We start from the raw sequence: 24,682 nt of genomic DNA, 5'->3' as shown, positions 1-24,682 counted from the left end.
CTCTCCTTCGTGACGGGGCAGTTTCAGGCGTGATTCCTTGTAGCTCGCAGCCATGTTTGTCTGTTACCATGCTGCAGAGGGATAATGCCGTGGCATGTTTAACTTTCCAGGTGGAGAAACTGAGTAACATGGACCCTGGGAGAGCCAGGCAGCAGGGCAACCTCAGTGCGCGCGTGGAGATCTGAGTCCAGCTGGCCCCCTCCCACCCGACAGAGGGGGAAACCGAGGCTGTCAGGGTCCCAGGGTGGCAGACTTGGCCTAGGACGCTCAGCTCGGAGCCCTCGCTTCCCCGTTAACTGAAACTGTGAAGCTCAGGTGACAGCGGGGGGGAGAAACGGGCTGTGGCAGCGTCCAGGAAGGTGAGCCAAGTCCCAGGGGACCCCTGGTCGGGGTCTGAGCTGAGGTGCCTGACCCCGGCCAGAGCTTGGTCTGGGGGAGGCTCCCCTGAACCGGGGCCTGCAAGAGGCCAGCTCTGAGGCCGTGTCCCCTCCCCTGGTCTCTTCCCACCTTAGGACAGCGACCCCCTGAGCCAAGGGCTGCCCTGGCGCTTTGGCGCTGTGGCAGGCGCTGGCGTGGAAGGCTGCCACTGCAACTGGGCGGGGGGGAGCGGGCTGCTCCCACAGGCCGCACCTGGGGGCCACCCTCTGAGCAAGCCGGGCAAGTGCAAGGGCAGCTCCGGGGGCTCGGGCCATGTAGATAGACGCTGCTGCTCCATCTGCCGGCCGCCGGCGGGAGCTCCTCTCCCTGCCTCAGGAATGAATTCAAGGCCTGGCGTCCCGGCCCTGTCCCGGCCCTCTCCCGCCTGCCCTGGGGGGTCTCTGTTCTGTCTCTGCTCAGACGGGAAGGCCAGGGTGTAGCCCTGCAGGCAACCGTCCAGCCCTCACACCCAGAGGAGGAGGCCAGGGGCCAGGGGGCGGAGGAAGGGAAGGAAGGAGCTGAAGTGTGTGGCCCAGAGAAGTGGAAAATAAAAACGGGGCTCACCAGGGGTTGGATGGAGGCAGCTCTCAGACCCATTCTCGGGGAGGCGGGAGCATGGACAGGCCACAGGGTGCTACGGGGAGGGCAGAGAAATGCAAAGGGTCTGAAGTGTGGAGAGACGGGAAGTGGCTAAAGGAGAAATCCTCAAACCAGGGCCAGGGGGCCCTTCCTTCCACAGCCCCGGAGCTGAAAATCGTTTTGTGTATGAACATTAGTGTTTATTGTCATTATTATTTGCCATCAGCGGTGCTGTGAGAAAATGCTTGGAACACAGATGAAGCAAAATGTTATCTGCCCACAGATGAATCCCAGGCCTCTCACAAACAGACCTGTATTACCAAAAAATAAATAAATAAAAGTACTTACTTAAGAATGTGAATTTCCCTGACCCCGCGCCAGGCTGTCTTCACCGGGGCAACTTGATGGGGGGCTGGTTGAGTTTCCCTCCCCACCCCAAGCGGAACCTCGGCAGCCGAAAACCTCCAGAACTCAACCTCAGCCATGCTCAAGGCCACCGTCCACACGCTTGGACAAGCCCCACCTACGAGAGAACCTGCAGAAAAACCAAGGTATGCGGGACCCAGGACCAGGACCAAGATCTCCAAGCTCGCTTGGAACAGGACTGGGCCTCCTCCCCCCAGCTCCCCAGTTTTCCAGTAGCTTGGCAGTCATACCCACAAACTGCTCCCAGCACCATATAGTTTCATCTACGGGCAAGACCCAGAGACTATAAACTAAAGCTCCTGAAAGATCAACACAGAACATCCTAGAGCACGCGGTCTCGAAACCTCTCATCCTCTAGCCCACTGATGTGCCCCAAGTAGCGCACATTTGTTTGGGTTTAACACACATGCCTGTAATCTCTTATACAAGGGCTTCAATGGCTCCAGGATGAAACACAACGACCTTCACACACTTCCCTCTTATGGTGGTGGGAAGGTGCTGGGGGGTGGGATTGGTGTTTGAACATGATCTGTAATGAACCATTGTGAACAACTCTATGAAAAATAAAATGCATGCAATCAAACAAAAAGAGTGTGAATTTCCAATACCCATCAGATAAGGGGTTGATATCAATGGTATATAAAGCACTGGTTGAACTCTACAAGAAGAAAACATCCAACCCCATCAAAAAATGGGGCGAAGAAATGAACAGAAACTTTACCAAGGAAGAAATACGAATGGCCAAAAGGCACATGAAAAAGTGCTCTGCATCACTAATCATCAGAGAGATGCAGATCAAAACAACTTTGAGATACCACCTCACACCACAGAGACTAGCACACATCCAAAAGAACAAAAGCAACCGCTGTTGGAGAGGATGTGGGGAGAAAGGGACCCTTCTTCACTGCTGGTGGGAATGCCGACTGGTTCAGCCCTTCTGGAAAACAATATGGACGACTCTCAAAAAATTAGATATTGAATTCCCATTTGACCCAGCAATACCACTGCTGGGAATATATCCCAGAGAGGCAAAAAAGTACAATCGAAACAACATCTGCACATGTATGTTCATCGCAGCACTGTTTACAATAGCCAGAATCTGGAAAAAACCCGAATGCCCCAGAACGGATGACTGGTTGAGGAAACTTTGGTACATCTATACAATGGAATATTATGCAGCTGTTAGAAAAAAGGAGGTCAAGAATTTTGTAGTCAAGTGGATGGGCATGAAAAGTTTCATGCTGAGTGAAATGAGTCAGAAAGAGAGAGACAGACATAGAAAGATTGCACTCATCTATGGTATATAGAATAACAGAGTGGGAGACTAACACCCAAGAACTGTAGAAATAAGTACCAGGAGGTTGACTCCATGGCTTCGAGGCTGGCCTCACGTTCCGGGGAAAGGTCAACTCAGAGAAGCGATCACCAACTACATTGTAGTCGAAGGCCATGTGGGGGAAGGGAGTTGCGGGCTGAATGAGGGCTAGAGACTGAGCACAGCGGCCACTCAACACCTTTATTGCAAACCACAACAGCTAATTAGAGAGAGAAAACAGAAGGGAATGCCTTGCCACAGTGGCAGGGTGGGGTGGGGGGGAGATGGGATTGGGGAGGGTGGGAGGGACACTGGGTTTACGGGTGGTGTAGAATGGGCACTGGTGAAGGGATGGGTTCCCAAACTTTGTATGAGGGAAGTATAAGCACAAAAGTGTATAAATCTGTAACTGTACCCTCACGGTGATTCTCTAATTAAAAATAAATAAATTTAAAAAAAAAAAAAAAGAGTGTGAATTTCTCCAATGAAAATGCCGTGGCAACTTTCCTCTCCCGTTCTACCTACCCAGCAAGCAGCTGGGGCTTTGACAGTTCAGTTTTTCAAAGCTAAGAACCGTGGTATCTAATTCCCCTTCTCGGGAACCCACAGACAGAAGGAAGGGGAGAGCCGGGCCCACCCCACGGCCTTGCGTGTGGCTCCCCGGGCCGGGAGAGATGGCAGCTGGCTGCGGCTGACCGCACTGAGTCTCTCCTGCTACCCAGACGGGAACGGAGAGGAGCGCACGACCCCCGAGGGTGAGCTGAGCCCCTCTGCTCAGCGGGCGCACCCCGCCTCGCCCAGCCTCGCACCCCTCCGAGACAAGGTCCAGAGCAGAGCGGGGAAACAGGAACCGGGAGGCAGGGAGGCCAGCGCCCGCGGCAGCTGCTTCCTGGGAGCCAGCCCAGGCGGAACCGAGCCACACGGCTGCCGGCGCGCCCGTGGGGAACGCAGCAGTGGCAGATGGCGCGCCGCGGGCTCGGCCCCGGGTCCGTTCTCTGTGCTCGCGCGTGACTGAGCCCGGCCAACCATTGGCTGCAGGCACCGAGCTCGACTGAAGCACGCGTGGCACGACTCCTGAGACAAACCCAGAGCCAGCGAGGACGGGCTGCGGGACGGGTGGGGAAACATCGTTCCCCGGCACAGAGTTTGTGCTGAGGTGATGGGAAAATCTGGGAATATTCACGGGGGGCTCAGGCAGCCTCAATGGCCGGGAGAGGGTCCTCTGTGTCTCCCGGGGTGAGGTCAGGCCCATCCCACAGATGGGCCCCAGCTGAGACTGGCACTGCCCATCCCACTGACTGCTAATTCTTTTTTTTTTTGCTTTTTGGGTCACACCCAGTGATGCACAGGGTTTATTCCTGGCTCTGCACTCAGGAATCACTCCTGGCGGTGCTCGGGGGACCATATGGGATGCTGGGAATTGAACCCGGGTTGGCCGCGTGCAAGACAAATGCCCTACCCGCTGTGCTATGGCTCCAGCCCCCTGACCGTTGAGGGACTCACGGAGAAACGCCGCTGACTGCACGGCCAGGAGTGAGAGGCCCTCCGAAGCCGAGGGAAAGAGAAGAGAAGCGGGTCCCTCCGGCAAGCCGTCACTGGACGCCGGCCATGCAGCAAGCCCTGCCTCTGTTTCCCCAGAGCCCACGGCCACGCTCTTGCCGGGACCCGATGTGGGCCAGAGGCAGGGTCTGTGCCGCAGGGAGCTGTCGCCAGCTCATGGTCGACCCACTTAGATGCTTCTGGACACCGATTCCCAGGTGAAACCTGTACCAGCGCTGGGGTCGTGCCGATGTCCCCAGGATTCCGGCACCGGCCAGTCGGCCCCGGGGTCTCTGAGATCCACCCGAAGCCCAAGAACACGACTTCCACGCGGGAAAGAGAAAGGTTCATCCCTGCCTTGGGAGCCGCGTGTCCACGCACGGGGGGGGGGAGACCGGCACGGCTTCAAGGACAACCCCGTGACATTCCGTGGCGCAGGAGCCACCGCGGTCACTCAGGAAGCAGAGGGCGCCAGGCTCAGCCTCCCTTGGCACGGGCTGCCGCTCACGGGCCTGTTTCAAACGGGGAAGGGGCTGGGTGTGGGGTACGTGTGTGTGTGTGTGCGGGAGGGGGGGGGGTTCTTCCTACACAAGCCTTTCAGTGGGGATCCCAATTAGTCTTTCAAAATATGAAAACTCTGGGCTGGAGCGATAGCACAGCGGGGAGGGCGTTTGCCTTGCATGCAGCCGACCTGGGTTCGACCCCCGGCATCCCATATGACCCGCTGAGCACGGCCGGGAGTCATTCCCGAGTGCCTGAACCAGGAGTAACCCCTGTGCATCGCTGGGTGTGATCCCAAAGGCAAAAAAAAAACAAAGAAACACGAAAACTCCCCGTGCCGGCGCTAGGGCAAACGGTGGGCTTCGATGGACATCGGCCAGGGCGAGGGGTGCTCGCCTGGGCGGGTGTGTGGAGCTGGTCATCTCCACCCAGCCAGTGAAGGAACAGCCCGGGGAACGAGGGGCCGGTCTTCCGGGACACGGTTCTCGCCCCCACCACAGCCCCTGAGAGGCCGTCGCTGTACCCAAAGGTGCCAAGGACGGGAGGAAAGACGTGAAGGTGGGGCAGGCGGGGCAGCAGAGCACAGACACCCCCTGCCCATCGTAGTGCAGGAGGGTCCAGGAGCTCAGGTCAGGACGGGGAGGGAAATCAGGAAGAGGGGACGGTGCCCAGGGCCCTGAGGGGAACACGCTGGCATCAGGTGGGGACAGGAACACGGAGAGGCGTGTAAGCGGGGGGGGCGGGGGGGTCTACTGGTCAGCCATGAAGGAAGTTCCAGTGGCAGCAGGGGGAGGACCCACTCATGGGCACCCACCCAGTGGGGCCGTGAGGGAACAGGCAAGGTCAGCCCCGAGCCACCTGGGCCTGACAATATGGCACTGGAGGGTCTGCCCAGGCAGCCTCCTGTCCCTCTCCATGCCCCACACTCCTCGTCCATCTCAGTTCCCTCAGCCGGCCCCTCTGGCCTGCACTGCCCTGTGCTGGCCAGGTGCACTGGCCTTCGTGAAGTGGACTAGCTGGCTTCTTGTGTAGCCCATCTTCCAGAACTAGAGCGACTCAAAGCCAGAAGCCCACATCGGCACGCCCTGCTCTTCTCCCTGTGCATGGCATCTCCTGTGCCCCCTGGGTGGGGAAGGGACGGCCCAGCGGCCCCCCCCACCTGCTCCAGAAGCTGGGCTCCGGGGGGCCTCAAACACGCTCCCCTCGGATGCCACCTGCACCGGTCAGTGTTCGCCAGGTGGGTGCGTGTCAAGGCCCTGGGGTCCCAGAGGCCAGCGACAGACACCCAGAGGCTCAAGTCTGCTCCCCCTGGCTCTGGGGCCCGTGTCCAGGCTGCTGAGATGGCAGGGGGGTGAGGGCGGGGGGTGGGGGGTGTCAGAGAAGGGAAGCGGAAGGGCGGCGAGTAGCCTCAGGAAGCAGTTTCGACGCCCTCCTGCCCTTGCTGGAGTTACACAGTTCATTAATGTGGGCGCACGGAGGGGTTTCTCGAACGCGGAGGGGCCCCAAACGACCCTCCCTGCCCCCGTGGGCCTGCGTGGTCGGCTACGTTCTCCAGCAGGGCTTCGGGGCTGGCGCCGGTGGCAGGGAGAGGAGCCAGGCAGCCCATGGGGAGGAGGAGGGAGCAGGGAGGAAGACGAGGAGAGGAGGAACTGGGAGGGGAGCTGCTCCCCGGGTGGGGGGGGGCGCAGGGGCTCTGGAAGCCGAGGGGGGGGGGCGTAAAATCCAGTCACCCCACAGCAACACCTTTGGCTGGAGCCAAACGCCCACTGAGTGATGGGTGGACTGTGCGGGGGGCCTCCCGGGGTCGCGGGGCCGAGAGCCGAGCGGCACTGCCCGCTGCCCCCGTGGGCCTGGCCCGCACGCACGGGGGGTTCCGGGGAAAGGATCTCAGGGGAGAGGGCCCCGCCTGGGTGGTCCCGTTAGTCCAAAATGCCCCCAAGAGGGAAATGCAGAGTCCGGCAGCAGATGAGCCGCTGACGGGGGCGAGGGGAGAGAGGGGCGGGGAAGGGCTTCCCGCTGGCGAAGGCGTCCTGGGGTCCCGTGGTCACTGGGCGCCTGTCCTACGGCCGCCAATGGTTCGGGGGCCCCACTGGACAGCGCTCAGGGGCGACCCCCAACTCTCGGCAGGGCTGGGGGTCAGGCCCACAGGCCTCCTGAATGGACATGGGGCGTCGGGTGACCCGGTGCGGAGCCTTCGGTCCTCAGGGGTTTGCCGACTGGCCGGGACTGGTCCTCTGAAGCTCAGTCCCCGCACACACGGCAGGAGGAGCCGGGGCCTGCCCGGGTCACCGGCCCAGGGTGGGGACTCCACGTGACACCGGGACGGGAGGCGCCTGGGTGACAACACGGTCCCCGGAGCCCGGTCTAGGGAAGCTCTGGCCAGCCGGGGCTGCCAGCCAGCCGGGACAGGCTTCAGCGGGGGACGGGCGCCCCAGAGACTCTGTCTCGGGGCACGAGAAGCCGGCAGGCGGGAGAGCGCAGATGCCACCCGGCCTGCCAGCCCCTGTGGACCCCTGGCCCTCTGACGCCCCCTCCCACCCGTCTGGAGGGAGGCGAGTCCCAGGCTCCGTGCCCGCTGGCCCGGCTCAGCTGTCCTGCAGGGTCCCTGGACGCGCCCCGAGAGGGAGGGCTGCAGGACACTAGTGTCCCCGAGGCTGCAGGCGGCCGCGTGACCTGGGGCAGAGTCTGGGAGAAGCCCCTGCCTGCAGGGGGCTGGGCACAGCAGACCCCCCCAGGGGGAGGCCCTCCCACCCCTCAGGGCACGGAGCCCCAGCGCACTGGGTGCACGCAGGCTGCCGGCAGGGACCTCTGCTCCATCACGGCCCCTGGCCTGCCCCGGGCGCGGCCTGCCGTGTGGACGCGCAGAAACAGACCAACAGGCCGCGTGCAGAGCGGCTGTCGGCCAACACATGGGCTCTTGCGGTGGACGCCCACTTGGCGGCAGTGGGGACCCGACGCCCAAACAGCACAGGGCTCTGGACTCTGGGTCTCGTCCGAACCGGCCGGAGACCCCGAGACTCTCACGCCAAGCAGCCCTGATTTACACGGCGAGCCACAGCGCGTGGCAGGAGCTGGGGGCCTGGGGAACCGGCACGGAGGACGCACGCAGCTGACCGTGCCCACCGCCGCTCCCAGTTCCCAAGGAGCAGGAAGTGACAGGGCCACGGGGCCACCCTCCCGGGAGCACGCACCTCCGACAGCATCTCGTACTGGCCTCTCCTCCCCAGGGCGATGGTCAGCAGGTCGTACACCACCGAGGCGCTCTGCAGGCTGATGAGGCGGTCGTCCCGGTGCTCGGGGGTGCGGCTCAGCACCGCGTCCCGGTTGGCCTGAAAGGGGGTGGGTGGGCAGGGGGGAGTTAGGGACAGAGATAGACAGAGACAGAGACAGACAGAGAGAGAGAGGGAGAGACAGAGACAGAGGGAGGCAGAGGGAGAGAGAGGGAGAGAGACAGAGGCAGGGAGAAAGAGGGAGTGAGAAAGAGGGAGGTAGAGAGAGAAAGAGGGAGAGGAGAAAGAGAGAGAAGAGTGAGAGAGGGCAAGATTGGGAGGAGGAGGGGAATGGAGAGAGACAGGGAGGAAGAGAGGGATGGAGAGAAAGACAGGGAGGAGGAGAGGGATGGAGAGAGAGACAGGGAGGAGGAGAGGGATGGAGAGAAAGACAGGGAGGAGAGGGATAGAGAGGGAGACAGGGAGGAGGAGAGGGATGGAGAGAGACAGGGAGGAGAGGGATGGAGAGAGAGACAGGGAGGAGAGGGATGGAGAGAGAGACAGGGAGGAGGAGAGGGATGGAGAGAGACAGGGAGGAGGAGAGGGATGGAGAAAGGCAGGGAGGAGAAGAGGGATGGAGAGAAAGACAGGGAGGAGAGGGATGGAGAGAGAGACAGGGAGGAGGAGAGGGATGGAGAGAGACAGGGAGGAGGAGAGGGATGGAGAGAAAGACAGGGAGGAGAGGGATAGAGAGGGAGACAGGGAGGAGGAGAGGGATGGAGAGAGACAGGGAGGAGAGGGATGGAGAGAGAGACAGGGAGGAGAGGGATGGAGAGAGAGACAGGGAGGAGGAGAGGGATGGAGAGAGACAGGGAGGAGGAGAGGGATGGAGAAAGGCAGGGAGGAGAAGAGGGATGGAGAGAAAGACAGGGAGGAGAGGGATGGAGAGAGAGACAGGGAGGAGGAGAGGGATGGAGAGAGACAGGGAGGAGGAGAGGGATGGAGAAAGGCAGGGAGGAGAAGAGGGATGGAGAGAAAGACAGGGAGGAGAGGGATGGAGAGACAGGGAGGAGGGGGATGGAGTGAGACAGGGAGGAGGAGAGGGATGGAGTGAGACAGGGAGGAGGAGAGGGATGGAGAGAGACAGGGAGGAGGAGAGGGATGGAGAGAGACAGGGAGGAGAGGGATGGAGTGAGACAGGGAGGAGGAGAGGGATGGAGAGAGAGACAGGGAAGAGGAGAGGGATGGAGAGATACAGGGAGGAGGAGAGGGATGGAGAAAGGCAGGGAGGAGGAGAGGGATGGAGAGAGACAGGGAGGAGAGGGATGGAGAGACAGGGAGGAGGGGGATGGAGAGAGACAGGGAGGAGGAGAGGGATGGAGAGAGACAGGGAGGAGAGGGATGGACAGAGACAGGGAGGAGAGGGATGGACAGAGACAGGGAGGAGGAGAGGGATGGACAGAGAGACAGGGAGGAGGAGAGGGATGGACAGAGACGGAGGAGCAGGAGGGACGATGGGAGAGAGGGGACAGGCGTCAGCAGGCCGTGGCCAGGCTGTCATACGGAGCAGAGCAGCGGTGGAGCCCCCCGCCCCCCCGGCCCTAGTATCTGAGGAAGCGGCTTGTCACCTGGGCTGTCCTTCCATGGAAACCCCCCAGCCCCCAGCACCATCCCTGAGGGGGGCCAGGCGCCCCTGTCCCGTGGTGGGCACTGAGAAGCAGCCACGAGGGCCACGGAGACACAGCACTCATGCCAGGCCTGGTCCACAGCCGGCCCTGCTGCCCACAGCTCTGCTCCAGGGCACTGGGGCCTCCCCCACACCTCCCCCTGCACGGGGCTCCCTCACGGGTGCCTGCCCACACCCCTAGGCCAGGCTGGCTTCGGGCGGCGGAGGCCGTAGGAGGCAGCGCCGGGTCGAGAAAGACACGGCCACGAAGGACATGGCGCCCCCACGCGCAGACTCGCCGGCCTCCGCTGCTCGCCGGCAAGTGCTCTCTACAGTGCCTTTGGAAACTGGGTTTCTCTGCAGATTCTTCGAGACACGGTACCGTCTGTTTCTCCTCCCTGGGAGGAGCTCGGGATCAGGGAAGGCTGCGCTACCTGTCGCTCTCCTAGCTAATGGCTCTTCCTGGCCCTGGGGGCCCAGGGCAGGGGTTGGGGGGGTGAGAGGCTGCCCAGAGTGGTGACAGCCACGACACAGACTAAGGCACTTGGGTTCTGGCAGCAGCCCTGGGGCCTGACTCGGGGTGTCAGAGGCTGCGCCCCGCGGGCAGGGGCTGCTCTGGGCTGGGCACGGCCCCAAGGAAAGGCAGGGCCTGGGGGCTCCATCCTTTACTAGCGGGAGGGGAAGGGAAGACCCCGCATCCCTGAGCCCTTCCCAGACGCCTGTGCTGACGGCCAAGCAGGGACTGCGGAGTGGGGTGGGCGCGGGGGGTCTCCCCAGTGGAGCCTCCTCTGGCCCTCCCCCCTTCCCCCCCCCACCCATCTGGAGTCAGACTCGGGAAAGTAGTGGGCAGGGCAGGGTGGGCGGTGCCTGAGCAAGGGGAGGGGGGAGGGGCGTCATTGCACTGAGACCTGCAGCGGGTGGGGACCCCCCTCCTCTCTCTGAGAGTGGCCGGCTGCCTCCCCAGTGAGCCCAGGGCCCTTGCTGTCAGCTGAAATGTCAAGGAAGAATATGCAAGGCAGGGCCCTCCCTGCAGAGGGACTCCCGGACACGAGCCTGCTCTCAGGGCTCCATCCCTGCACACGGCCGGCCTGGGGACTCTGCCAGCCACGGCCCTGTCCCAGGGACCTGTCCAGCAGGGGCTCGACACGAACCAGAGACCCCTGCCTGGAAGGAAACCAAACAAAATACTATTCGTGAGACTTTCCAGTTATAATAAATGCATTCCTTCTTTAAAAAGGGTTATTTTGAAGGCTTTTTTTTTTTCTTAAGTTATTTCACTTTGTTTTTGGGTCACAGCCGGTGGTGCTCAGGGCTTAGTCCTGGCTCTGCACTCAGGAATTCCTCCTGGCAGTGCTCAGGGATCCAGCCCAGGTCAGCCACAGGCAAGGCAAGAGCCTACCTGCTGCACTATGGCTCTGGGCTCCACAATTTTTTTTTTTTATTTTTTGAGAAAGTCTCTTTGTGTCTAGAAAAAGCATAATATAGATTGTCAAATAGCCCCGCAGAATATTAAGCATGCCAGAAGGCTGTCTGAGCCGTGGCTGCATATTGCTCTGATAACCCCTTCCTTCTGGGCAGAGCTAATTTGATTTGATGCTGATAAGGCAATACCACGCCAAATGGCTTGAACGAAGAGACTCTGGAAAAATTATGCTTCTAAGGTCAAGTCAGAGCTCCATTAAAAAATACAATTTTCTCAGATAAACGTGTGCACACGTGTGCGCATGCACGCACGCACACACACAGAGCAATTCTCAAAGCAATTTTCATTCTGATTCAAGACTGAGTCCATTCATTTTCTGCCTAAAAACTGGAGAAAATCAAAGGGCCTAGGAACATGGGAAAAGGCTTCCAAAGGCAAGTTAATTTAGATTTTGAGCTGCCTCGTTGCAGGATGATTTATAGGGGGAGCATGACCACTTGGGCCCGCCATGCTCTCAGAGGGCATCTCTGGGCCGCACCCTCTGCAGGCCCGGCGCCAGGGAGCGGCTGCCAGCACTCCCCGGGGCATGCACGCTCAGAGCCAGCATTTTGGTGATGTGCCCGTGGGCTTCAAATTCCAAACCGGGGACACACGATCGGGCCACGGGGGTAGGGGATGTTCAATCTGGAGCGTCCCAGAAAATTGATCTCCTCCCGTGGCCTCCTTGCCTTCAGAACGTTTGACTTGGCCACTAACCAAGTTTGCCAAAAGGACTGAGTATGGGGGGAAGGTGCAATAAGGGTCAGGAGCCGTGTAGACGCCAGCCCCTGCCCTCGTGCAAGTGCGCATGCACACACACACACATACATACACATACATACACACATATACACACATACATACACACATATGCACACACACATACACATATACACACATGCACACACATATACACACATGCACGCATACACACATACGCACATACATACACATACATACACACACATACACACATATGCACACACATACACACATACATACACACATATACACACGTACATACACACATACGCACACACATATACACACATACACACATATGCACACATACACATATGCACACATACACACATATACACGCACACACATAAATACACATACACACATACGCACATACATACACACATACACACATATGCACACATACACACACACACTCACACACACCCCTGCAGAGCTGGGGTCGAGCAGGGTGGACCAGCGGCCAGCGGGTTCACACGGGCTCTTGTGCCAGGGCCGGGACGAGGGTGTGGGCACCGGCCAAAGCTGCCAGCTGACAGGCGCGGACAGATGAGCCAGGGGCAACCGGCTCCGTCCAGAGGAAGGGGCCAATGACGTCAAAGGGCCTCTGAGGAAAAAGAAGCAGTAACCCGAGCGTCCAGCAGGGCCACCCAGAACAGGGGCGCCCACGGCCCTTCTCCATCCCCACCCCCGCCCCCTACTTCCCTGAGCGGACCCGGAGGCTCCCTCCAGACTCACTCCCCTCCTGCCAACCCCGCCGGCCTGCTGGTGGGTGGGGGGCACAGCTGGGTGCGGTGGGGGGCCTGTAGGGCGGGGGGGGGGTGTCACAGCTGGGATGGGGTGAGGGGCCTGTAGGGCAGGGGGGTGTCACAGCTGGGTGGGGTGGGGGGCAGCCCTTCAGCATCCCTGCAAGCGGGCACTCTCAGCTCCCCCTGCACGAAGAGGGGCGCCAAGCACCACGGGGTCCTCTGGAGCCGCTCCGGCTCCGGGGCGCAGGACGCACGCGGGCACTTGCCCAAGAGCCCACGCGGCCCCCAGAGAGCTTCAGGCCCGGGCACCAGGCCTTCGCGACAGGCAGGAGGAACCCAGAAAACGATGAGCAAGGAAATTGTGGCCTGAAAACTTGATAGCCTGGCGGGGTGCTGAGCAGACACGGGAAAGGAATCTGATGGGCGGCGAAAACCCGGCCGGCTGCCCAGCCAGATGGACGGCGGCTCCCGGCTGTCCCGGGCGGGTGGGGGCGGGGAGGGGGCGGACTGGCGGGGCAGCAGGAGGTTCACCAGACAAGCAGTGGGCCCCCAGTCTCCCCGCACGCCCCGTCAAGGTGGCTGAGGAGATTCACAAAGGCGGCCCCCTTTTTTTTGGGGGGGGGGGCGCTTCCCCTTCCAGGTTGGCCTGGTGACCGCCTCCCTGCTCCTGCCACACCGGGCCGGGAACGCGGGGACTCAGACACTAGCTGCTGCGGAAGGGAAGCTGCTGGTCCAGGCTGGCCAGGGGACACTTCGAGTCCCTCCAAGAAGGAAGACGCCCTGAAACCTCGGCTGGCTCGGTCGGGGGGGCGTTGGTTTTGTTCGTGTCTTTGGATCATAGCCAGCTGTGCTCAGGGCCTGCTCCTGGCTCTGTGCTCAGGGGCGACGCCTGGCGTGCAAGGCCAGTGCCTTACCCGCTCTGCTCTCTCAGGCCCAGGAAACTGCTGCTTATTTCCCCCCTCGGGGATCCCACAGAGATAAAGCCTCCTGCCCGATAAAGGGTCTGGACACTCGCCTGTATTATTAAGAAGACACAGTGGGGGCAGGGCCTGGGCAGGGCCGGGGGCGGGGCCTGGGGCCGGGGCGGGGCCAGGGGCGGGGCCAGGGCCCTGGACTTCACGGCCGGGCACTCACCATGGACTCACTGATCAGCAGCAGCAGCAGGGCTTCCTCCGTGTTCTCTTGAGGACAAAAAATGCTGCGCAGAGAAAACTGGCTTTGAGACACGGAGCTTCCACAGCGGCAGGACACGCACCTGACCTAGGAACCCGCGCGGCCGCTCCAGGCGTCTCGGCTAGACTGGGCGGTCCGGGCCCCGGGGCTCACTCGCCCTCCCTGCGGTCATCCACAGCCCCTGCACGTTTCAATGACACAGTTGAAGAGCGGGGAGCGGGGAAAAGTTACACTGGGGGGGGGAAAGCGTAGAGCCTGAACAATGACCCCCCTGGCACCCCACTCCCCGCCTGGGGTGCAACGGGGTGCAAGGACCCCGTTGACGGGACTTCTTTCTTTCATTCATTCTTTCTTTCTCTCTTTCTTTCCTTCTTTCTTTTCTTCTCTCTTTCTTTTGGATTTGGGTCACACCCTGCGGTGCTCAGGGGTTACTCCTGGTTCTGTGCTCCTGGTGGTGCTCGGGGGAACGTATGGAGTACCATGGGAATCGAACCCGGGTCAGCAACATGCAAGGCAAATGTCCTATTCGCTGTGCTATTGCTTAGGCCACAGGACTTGTTTCTTGCTGCTCCCCCCGCCCAATTCTCGGGGGCCTAAATCATGGGCAGTCAGAACCCACTAGCACCCCGGGAACCCTAACCACTGCACCATCTTCTAGTGCTTTCTGGCTGGGGTTCCGGGGGCTGGCCTCGTGGCATGCACTCTGCCCGCCTCTCGGGGGTTCAGGGGCTTGGCCTCCTGTCCCCCGCACCACGTGAGCGATTAGAAGCAACTGTTGGGCCCAGATAACTTCCAGGGTCCTGTAAGAATTTCGGGAGCTAAACACGTGTTTTATCGGGGGTCTGGGGGAGGGCATGCAGAATCTACCTCAGTGTCCCGTAAACTCAGTGTTGTTCAGGGTTAGAGAACAATCAAGTTCAAACATGAGCTCTGGGCCGGGAGGACTGGCCCAGGGTTGGAAGCTGCCACAAGTGGAGACGGCGGTGGTGGGGTGACAGGTTAGAGAAGAGACCACGGCGGCAATGACAGTTGGAGAGGGTCACTCTGGACAAGAACCGAGTGCTGGAAGGAGGTAAAGGGACATGCATGACACTCTTTCAGAGCCTGGACTGCAAATCTTAATGCCCGAAAGGAGAGAGAGAGAGAGAGAGAGAGAGAGAGAGAGAGAGAGAGAGAGAGAGAGGTGTCTGCCATAGAGGTAGGCTTGGGGGGGTGATGGTGGTGGAAGGGAACCTGGGGACACTGGGAGAGGTGTTGGAACACTGTATGACTGAACCCAAACCATGAACAGCTTTGTAAAGGGTCTATCTCACAGTGCTTCAATTAAAAAATATATATATCTTTGCCCTGAGCACTGCTGAGTGTGGCCCCCAACATACAAAATCAACAAAAAAGCAAACAAACTCATAAAGACAAACCAACCTCCAGCCCACAGACCCCATTTCTGGCCTTTGAGCATCATGAGGGACAAGTGGCAACCCCCAGCCCTCACGGAGAGTTCAGGGATACTCTAAGGAAAGCTGGGTGTTATCACCGGTTGGCAAAAACTCTTTTTCACCGGTGTTCACAGAATGCAAGAAGGGAGCAATAAAAAAATAAATGTGATTTCAAAATTCCTGGTAATCTTGGAGATGACTAAGCCGAGAACACTGATATCCTCTCCGGAGCAGTGTAAAAGCTGGGCTGCCGGGGCCGGAGCATAGCTCAGCAGGGAGGGCACTTGCCTTGCCTGCACAAGGTCAACCGGGGTTCGATCCCCAGCATCCCACAGGGCCCCCCGAGCACTGCCAGGAGTGATTCCTGAGTGCAGAGCCAGGAGGAACCCCTGAGCATCGCCAGGTGTGACCCCCAAACAAAACAAAAAAGAGATGGGGTGTCTTCCCTCCTCAACTCTCCACAAATGGGGAGAGGGAGGGAGAGAGAGAGAGGGAAAAAGAGAGGGGGAGAGAGAGGGAGAGGGGGAGAGAGAGGGGGAGAGAGGGAGAGAGAGGGAAGGAGAGAGTGAGGGAGAGAGAGAGGGAGAGAGGGAGAGAGAGGGAGGGAGAGAGAGGGAGAGAGAGAGGGAGGGAGAGAAGGAGAGAGGAAGAGAGAGAGGGAGAGAGGGAGAGAGAGGGAGAGAGAGAGGGAGAGAGAGAGGAAGAGAGAGAGGGAGAGAGAGAGAGGGAGAGAGAGGAAGAGAGAGAGGAAGAGAGAGAGGGAGAGAGAGAGAGGGAGAGAGAGAGAGGGAGAGAGAGAGAGGGAGAGAGGGGTGAGTCATTAAATATTTGTTCTCTGAAGCGTTGGCAACTGTTGCCTGGCACCTGGGGTCCGGGAGAGCCAAGCCCGGTGCTCTGCCACGCTGACACCCCTAGGGGCAAAAAGCCACCTGGGGGCTGATTTCAAAGCACCCGCAGGGCAGGCTGGCTACGGTGTGACCCAGCGCCAGGAGCAAGATTCTGGGGTCTACCGGGGTCTCAGGCAGCCTGAGGGGAGAGGGAGACTTAGGGTCTGCCCCTCGGATGGAGACAGTGCCTCAAGAGGTTTGAAGAGTGCAAGAGAGAGAGAGAGAGTGTGTGTGTGTGTGTGTGTGTGTGTGTGTGTGTGTGTGTGTGAGAGCTGCCTTTCCCCCACATCCACACACAATCCCCTTTCCCTGATAGCCGGAGGGTGCTCCCAAGCACTGGGGCTGGAGCAAAGCAGCAGCACAACCCAGGCCTGGGCCACGAAGCAGCCGCCGCCCTGCCTTACCCAGCCAGCTCTGCACTGCCCGAGCCGAGGCGTGAAGGGCTGCGCTAACTGTCACTTCGCACCCGTCAGCGCGGCCCGTGGATAATCCCCGAGTTCCACGCCCGCCTCCCGACCCGTTTGAGGGCTGGGTCGTGTTATTTTTACCAGAGCTGCTAACGGCTGGTACATCAGCCAAGCCTGGAGCCTCCCCGGAGGAGAGCCGGTGGCACAGGGAGCGCTGCAAGGGCCCAGGGCGGCGGCAGGGGTGAGGCGTGCGGGGGGAGGGACATCGCGCGGTTTCTCGGTGGGTTTTGTTCCTTGTGGGGTGGGGGCCCCCCTCTCGGGAGCGTGCAGGGACCCCTGTGCTGGGAGGAGCTGCACTGAAGCCCTCTCTCTGCTGCCCGGCCCCAGTGTACTGAAGGGCCCTGTGTGGGCGACCCGCTGAGCGGCCCCCCGGCCCCCTCCCACCAGGGATGAACTGCAGAGCCTTATCCTGTCTGCTGTCGCCGTCCCTCTTCCACGGAGCTCCGGGGGGCCCTGGGGCCTGGGGCCTCCCCCGGAGACACTGGGGTTTCCGGCACAGCCTTCTACAAAAGCTGGACAACGCGGGTCCTCGGCCCAGAGGAAGTGGCTGGGGCGCCGGGGCAGAGGGACACGTGGCCGTGAGCGGCCTCCTGAGGGCCCGGGAGGGGACGGTGGCCGGGGGCCGCTGGGCCGGGCAGGGGAAGGCGCCCGCCCCACCTGCGAGCTGACCTGCCAGAGGGTGGGCCACAAGGGCGCATTAGCGGCCGCGCGACCTTTTCTAAAAACTGAAAACATACAATCTTTTAATGCAAAACTAATTACCAAATGCTTCCGTAGTAGGGCTGTCTTTCTTGGGGGGAAACTCCCACAACAATAGTGAGTTTTGTGTTGAAATATGGAATGTAATCAAGGTAAGAGAAAATGAAGTGAAATTCATCAGTTATACAGTTGGGGGTGGGGGGCGGGGGCGGGGGGTACACTGGGGATTTTGGTGGTGGAATATGGGCACTGGTGAAGGGATGGGTGTTTGAATATTGTATAACTGAGACATAAACCTGAGGACTTTGTAACTTTCCACATGGTGATAAAATAAAAATTAAAAAAAAAAACCAACAACATGGGTCAGTCTAAAGGCACAGGAGGGAAAGGGAGTCCAACGCGAGAGATACTTCATATAGGATCTTACTGACATAGAACTCAAAAGTGAGACCAGACCAGTCACGAAGAGGGAGCCGGGACACGTCACCCTGGCAAGGAGAAGGCACGGGGAGGACTGCAGGGGCTGGCCCTGGCCTTCTCCTGTCACTCGGGATGCTAATGACACGGGTGCGCTCACCTGGGACAAACCCAGAGTGGGGGGCACCTGCCTCGCACGCGGCTGCCTCGGGTTTGACCCCCTGTACTACTGTATGCAGGTCCCCGACCACCACCAGGAGTGACCCGCTGAGCACGGAGCCAGGAAGAAGCCCTGAGCACCACCAGGTGTATCCCCAAAAGCAAATGGAAGGAGAATCTCAGAGATCAACCGTGTATTTTTGGTTTTTAGGGTCTTTTTTTTTTTTACTTAAAATATCTAATTCGAGGGAGCCAGAGAGATAGTGCAGGGGTGAAGGCACCTGCCTTGCCTGACTCAGCACGGTTCCCTGGCTGCTGCTGGGAGCAAGTCCCGAGCACTGTCAAACGTGCCCCCAAAGCCCAACATCCTCGGTTCCCCACCCCGAGCCCCCAAAAGGCTCAGCGGGAAGAGATATTGGCAGAGGTCAAGAAAAGCAACAGGAGCCAGAGCAGCAGGTAAGGTGCTTGCCTTGAATGTGGCAGACCCGGGTTTGAGCCCTGGCACCCCATGGGGTCGGTCCCCTGAGCCCTTGTAGGAATGATCCCTGAGTGCAGGGCCAGGAGTGATCCCCCAGTTTAAAAACAGCCAAAAGGGGCTGGAGCAATAGCACAGCTGGTAGGGCGTTTGCCTTGCACGTGGCCAACCCAGGTTTGATTCCCAGCACAGTCCCCCGAGAACCTCCAGGGGTAATTCCTGAGTGCATGAGCCAGGAGTAACCCCTGAGTATTGCCGGGTGTGGCCCCAAAAAAAAGCCAAAAAAAAAAAAAGGAATTAAAGGAAGACAGGCAAGAAGCATGCAGGAGTCAGCGGGTCACAAGAATGGCTCGGAGGGTCTCTGGCTGGGGGGAAGTCTCCGGAGCGTCTCCTGGCCCTGAACTCCCCTGGGGCGCCGCCCTCTGCCCGGCCGTACTTCTCTCCTGAGTAGACGCGGGCCTTCCGGCTGAGGCTGTAGGTCTTGGCGTTGGCCCCTTTCCGCAGGGGGTCGTCCAGCGGCGACTGGCACGGCGGCTCCTCCAGCGGGTCCCAGTAGCTCTGCTCACACATGCCCCGCAGCAGGATCTCCGCCAGCTGCCGGGCGATGGTCTGCGGACACACGGGCGCGGGGGCCGTGACTCAGTGCCCACCTCCCGGCCGGCACTCCGCGCGGGGTGTGACTCCCAGATACATCACGAAAATCTGGCGCTTGGGCGAGGAACAGGATGCCTGCTCATCACACACACACACACACACACACACACACACACACACACACACACGATACCTGAACCCTGTAAACAGACAAACAAAACAAGTTCAGGCTCTTGGAACGTCAGCGTGGGGACTTCGTTGATACTTGAAACAACTGACAGTTCTAGTTAAGATCTGTGCTAAGAAGTTCATTAAATAGAAGAACCAAAACCTCCCCCAAAAAAACCACCAAAACCCCACAGGGCGCTGCCTGCAACAGCCCAAACCTGGCCAAGGGTCAGTTCCCGAGCAGGAGAAAGTGGCCCCTGGAAAGGCCTCTCCGTGGACACTGGGGCTGGGCTTCTCGAACTTCCTTCTAGAACAGCGTCTGCCTTCTCCTGCTGGCCGAGGGCCAGTCCTGCAGGGGTCCCACCTGGAAACTCAGGGTCTGTCCTCAGTGTGCCCAGAGGGTGAAGGGCTCTGATCCGGTCAGACCCGGCCCCGGCTGCCTTATTCTCACTGACTCCCAGTCAGACCGGACACAGGTTACCAGCTCCCAGACCCCGGCCAGACAGTCCCGGGAGATGCCTGGGGTAGGGGGGCGGGGGGAGGGAGGGGGGGAGGGAGGGGAAGCTCCCCCCTCCCCCCTCCCCCTCCCCCCCTCCCCCCTCCCCGGGGGGAGCATGTACTGAGAGGAGCTGGATCTTCCCAGGGTCCAAGACGAGAGGTTGCCAAGAAAATGCAACCAACCCCTCAGCAGCAGCCACCCTGGATTCAGAGCGTTCTAGGCGAACTCGTGACCAGCGGAGGTGGCGGAATAACACTTGAAGCCGTTTTCCCACTGAGTTCTCGCCTTCTTTGGAAGACACAAAGGACGCTGATCTTACCTGGAAACGAGCCATTTTTTTTCCCCCTTTAAACAAATATGCTCCCTGAGAAGCTCTGGTAGGGCTTTCCACCCTACCAGGCACTCCGAGGAAACTCAAATGCAAATCCAACCCACTCTCTCGGAGGTCTCTGAGAAGCGCCGGGTAAAGGCAAACTTTCCCGATTATTCCCGAGCACGACACACTGGCTTTAAGCGTCTGCAAGGAGGGGACAGGAAACACGCGCCCGCCCGCCACCAGCTGAGCCCTCTGTGACCCTCTCCCCGACACGCAGCGTCCAGGAGCGAAGCAGTTCCCGAACCGTTTGCTCCAGCCATCCGCTAGCGCCTGGTTTCTCCGTGCAGTCCCACCAGCTAAGGACAAGCCGCCCGCAGGAAGCAGCCCCCGGGGCTGGGGGGGGGTGGGGGGAGGAGGAACCCCGGCCAATACAGCTGAGGGGGGAAGGAAGGAGGAAAGGAACAAGAACCCTCACTTCTGAGGCAGGGGGAACTGCCTGGAGCCACGGGCGGGCCCAGGTCCCTGTCACTTCTGTCCCCAGGGATCCAGAGCATCCTCCCTCCCCACCCCGCCTCCCTTCCAGGGACGACTGAGCAGGCACGGGTGGGCACTGGGCCTCTAGAGCTTCAGGTGTGGACCCAGCATGGCCTGAGGGTCCAGCAGCAGGAGGACACCGACCGCCCATCACAGACCCCCCACCCCCACTTCCCAGACCGGGCTCTGTCCAGCTCCGAGCTGGAGCCCTGAGAAGGACGGGCCACCGCAGGCAAGGCCAGAAGTAAAGGAGAGGAGGAGAGCAGGTGCGGGAAGGAAGGAGGGAAGGGAGAGGGCCTGAAGGAAGACAGGCCCTCGGGACCAGACCCGGGCCCGGGCACCAGGGAGCGGGTCAGGGGGTTCGGGTGTGTGGGCCGGTGCGTGCTCGGCCTGGTGGGACCCCAGCACTGCAGGGCCAGGGCGGCACCATCCACCCGCCAAGCCCTCGCATCTTCATGTTGAACTACTGGCCAGGGGGACTGAGGGTCACCCGGAAGGGCTCTCGGGGCCCCGAGCGTGCTTGGAAGCTCCCCCAACACCCCCCACCACACCCGAAAAACAACCCAAACCGCAACCTCGGCCGGAACACACCGCCGTGTTTCGTTCACGCGCCGATTCCAAGTGAGCCACCCAGGGGGCGCGGAGAGTCTACTCGGCAGTGAGCAGCTCGTGGCCACCAGAAAGTTCCAGAACACTGCCCAGGCCCCCCCACCCAAGGGGATCCCAGGGCCTGCGAGTGGCCGCTACTCATGCCCCTCCTCCAGGCCCTGGGACGTGCTCGCTCACCTGCTCCCACTCGGGTGCTCGCGGTCCCCAGGATGTGTGTGTGTGTGTGTGTGTGTGTGTGTGTGTGTGTGTTGGTGGGGGTAAGGGGACTCCAGGAGCAGTGCCCTGGGGCCCGGGGCGGCAGCTGTGTGCCCAGCAGAGGCCCAGCACGCCCTCCTATGCGCTGGCCGCTGGATGGGTGGACCCCACCGCATCTGCTGTGGAGAGACGCGGGATGGCCCCCACCTCAGGCTCCTGCCAGGAACACTCGCGTGTGACTTTCTGTCTGAAGCCCGACTTTCTCCTCTTGGGTATGTTTAGCCAAGAATAAATGCATCTGTAAACTTGTTTTGTGTGTGGGGGGGAGGATATTTTGGAGGGAGGTTGAGGGGGCCCACCCAGCGGCACTTAGAGGCTACTCCTGGCTTGGTGCTCAGGGGACCGTGTGGTACTAGGGATCGGACCCAGGCCTCCTGAATGCAGAGCGTAAGCACAGCCCCCTGAAGGATTTCTCTAGCCTCTAAAGGGTCCTTGACTCCTGCCCTGCCGTGGCCTCACTCCGGACAGTTCACAAAGCAACTTCTTCCCTTCACCTCACGGTCGTATCTTTGCGAAAACCGACTCGAACAGAATCACCTGGAGCCGCGACGGACAGAAACACAGCCAGTGTCAGTGGCATCAGCAGAGGCCTCTGAGATCCAGTGTAAACCGCCACACCCAGGGGCCGGAGAGGGAGCACTGCAGGGAGGGCACCACTGTACACGCAGTTGATCCGGGCTTGACCCCCAGCATCCCATATGGTCCCCCTAAACCTGCCAGGAGTGAGCCCTGAGTGCAGAGCCGGGGGCACGGCTGGGGTCAGGCCGGGAGGTGGCTCTCACCTGCCTTTGGTGACAAGGCAGGAGCCATGAACGCTCCACTGATGTGACCTGAGCACCATGTGCCTGGAACACAGGGACTAGTGACCCTCGAGTGTGGCCCTTGGTACAAAGGGGCCCCCGCCCCCCGTATTCGCACTGATCCTGAACAGCTGCCCTTCACCCAGGATCTCCTTAAAATCCACTTCACTGCACATCTCAGAAAAGAAGCAAGGACACCGGCAAACCTCCCTCCGTGTCCCGCCGCGCGAGACGTTTGTGTCCAAGTTGAAGGCGCTGGTTTGGGACCGCAGCCCTCACACTCAGCGGAAGGCGGTCTCCGACTCAGCGAAAACTCGGAAGGTGCGGCAGGTGGATTTCCACGGTGCGCTCTGCACGCTCACGCCTTCATAGGGGGGAAACCCGGTCATTTCCTCGATGGAACGCAAATATTTCTCTTCATCCACTATCTGAACGAATACCCCATCATCAGACAACTCTGAAAGGCTGGCTTTTTAAACGTGCTTTTTCAAACAATGATTAAAAAAAAAAAAAACACCACGTGCCAACAGAATCAGTCATTCGCAGGGGTCCCCCCAGAGCTTGGAAGAAGCGGCTCCCAGCAATCAGTTGAGAAGTTTTATGGGATGTCGGGAATAATTTAATTTGAGAAAAAGACATTTGGCAAGGATTGTGAGGGATATTTCTGCAGGGATTTGTGCCCTCCCCCTCCCTCCCCCAGGCCCGCCCGCTTAAAGAACACTACAGATTGAGTCTCAATTCATTTTTTTTTCTTTTTGGGTCATACCCGGCGATGCACAGGGGTTACTCCTGGCTCACGCACTTAGGAAATTACTCCTGGTGGTGCTCGGGGGACCATATGGGATGCTGAGAATTGAACCTGGGTCGGCCGTGTGCAAGGCAAACGCCCTACCCGCTGTGCTATCGCTCCAGCCCCTCAACTCACTTTTTAAACTGCTGTACCTGCCCATGAATTGGGTCAGCATGTAAACCGGTATGGGAGACCACATGAGCCCTCGGCGTCTGAAAGCGCTCGCCCTTGTTTCACCTCCATAAGCAGCGCTACGTGTCCGCATCCAGAACGGATGGAGACAGGAAGGAGTCCCTTCCCCGGCACTGACCCTCCGGGCCGCGCCCAGCCCTGCCCCCCCACGGCATGGAGAGGCTTCCCGGCCCCGGGGCAGCGGCGGGAAGGGCCAAGACTAAAGAAGCTGCCACCTCACATGGGATCTGGACATCGACTGTGATGCAGCCTCTCGGGGCCCTGACTCCCGTAAGGCCCAGGCCCCCGTTACAGCACCCAGAGGGAGGCTCCGGGGGCATCGGCCGTGAGCCCCCCTGCAGGAGAGCAGAGGCGCTGCGGAGGGTCCCGCCCCCCAGGGGAGGCATGCGCTGATCGCCAGTGGGCCGATGGCATGTCCTCAGTTTTCCTCAGACAGGCCCCAGGAACTCCTCAGGATCGAATCCCCTCTGCCTGGGTCTGGGGTGGGGGCACCGCGGACAGCCGGCAGCCCCGCAGCCCCCCGGGACACAGCGTGTTTCAGTCCCCGCCAACCTGCACATGAAGGATGCGCCAGCCGGCAGGGAGATGCACATCTGAGCCCCACTGGTGGCACCTCACAGCCGCCAGAATGGCAGTGACGGAGGAGACAGACGCTACTCAGTGCTGGGAGGAGGTGGGGAAGCCGAACGCCTCGTAACCGTGGGGAGGATGCGAAAGAACACGGGCACCTGGGAACACGTTCCTCGGGAGGCGAAGCAAAGGCACTGTAAAGGTCTGCAACACCTTTTGGGCGTACTGACTCACAGAAAGAAAGTGGAAAGGAAGGGAGGGAGGGAAGGAGGGAGGGAGGGAGGGAGGAAGGAAAAAAGGGAGGAAGGAAGCAAGGAAGGAAGGGAGGGAGGGAGGAAGGAAGGAAGGAAGGAAGGAAGGAAGGAAGGAAGGAAGGAAGGAAGGAGGAAGGAAGGAAGAAGGAAGGAAGGAAGGAAGAAGGATGGAAGGAAGGATAGAAGGAAGGAAGGAAGGAAGAAGGAAGGAAGGAAGAAGGAAGGATGGAAGGAGGAAGGAAGGAAGGAAGGAAGGAAGGAAGGAAGGAAGGAAGGAAGGAAGGAAGGAAGGGAGGAAGGAAGGAAGGAAGGGAGGAAGGAGGAAGGAAGGAGGAAGGAAGGATGGAAGGAGGAAGGAAGGAAGGAAGGAAGGGAGGGAGGGAGGGAGGGAGGGAGGAAGGGAGGGAGGGAGGGAAGGAGCAAGGATGGTAGGGGAAAGGAAAAGAAAGGAAGGAGAGCACAAAAGATGCTGCACAGAAGTGTTCACAGCAGGATCATTCATGATCGCTAAGGTGTGGAGGCATTTCATATGTCCCTGAACTGCTGGAGAGATCCATAGTGTGCTCTGACCGGTCAATGGACGCTGATTTGGTTATGAACTGGAGCGAGGTACTGACCCACAACGGCGTGGCGACCCTTGAAGGCATGATGCCAAGAGAGACGCCAGCACGCACAGCGCTCGACGCACCATCCCCACTACGGGAAATGCCCCAATGGGCAAATCCGCACAAACAGTGGTTTGCAGAGCCTGGGATGCGGGGGG

At 60.0% G+C, this 24,682-nt stretch overlaps 1 protein-coding gene across 6 annotated transcripts in view; it reads right to left on the bottom strand.

Annotated features, from left to right (window-relative positions):
• TTC7B (tetratricopeptide repeat domain 7B) overlaps nt 1–24,682 on the bottom strand; it is a 184,837-nt gene that overhangs the window by 83,783 nt on the left and 76,372 nt on the right. For all 6 annotated transcript variants that reach the window (XM_055129801.1, XM_055129806.1, XM_055129803.1 and 3 more), the window contains 3 exons: nt 18,775–18,947; nt 13,760–13,823; nt 7,969–8,106 (listed from right to left, as the gene is read on the bottom strand). In XM_055129801.1, the coding sequence (XP_054985776.1) occupies nt 7,969–8,106; nt 13,760–13,823; nt 18,775–18,947 (375 nt within the window). The remainder of the gene's footprint in view (nt 1–7,968; nt 8,107–13,759; nt 13,824–18,774; nt 18,948–24,682) is intronic.

The sequence above is a fragment of the Sorex araneus genome, chromosome 3, assembly GCF_027595985.1.
Source record: "Sorex araneus isolate mSorAra2 chromosome 3, mSorAra2.pri, whole genome shotgun sequence".
Lineage (NCBI taxonomy): Eukaryota > Metazoa > Chordata > Mammalia > Eulipotyphla > Soricidae > Sorex > Sorex araneus.
The sequence above is the reverse complement of the archived record's forward strand: the minus strand, read 5'-3'. Positions and strand labels throughout refer to the sequence as shown.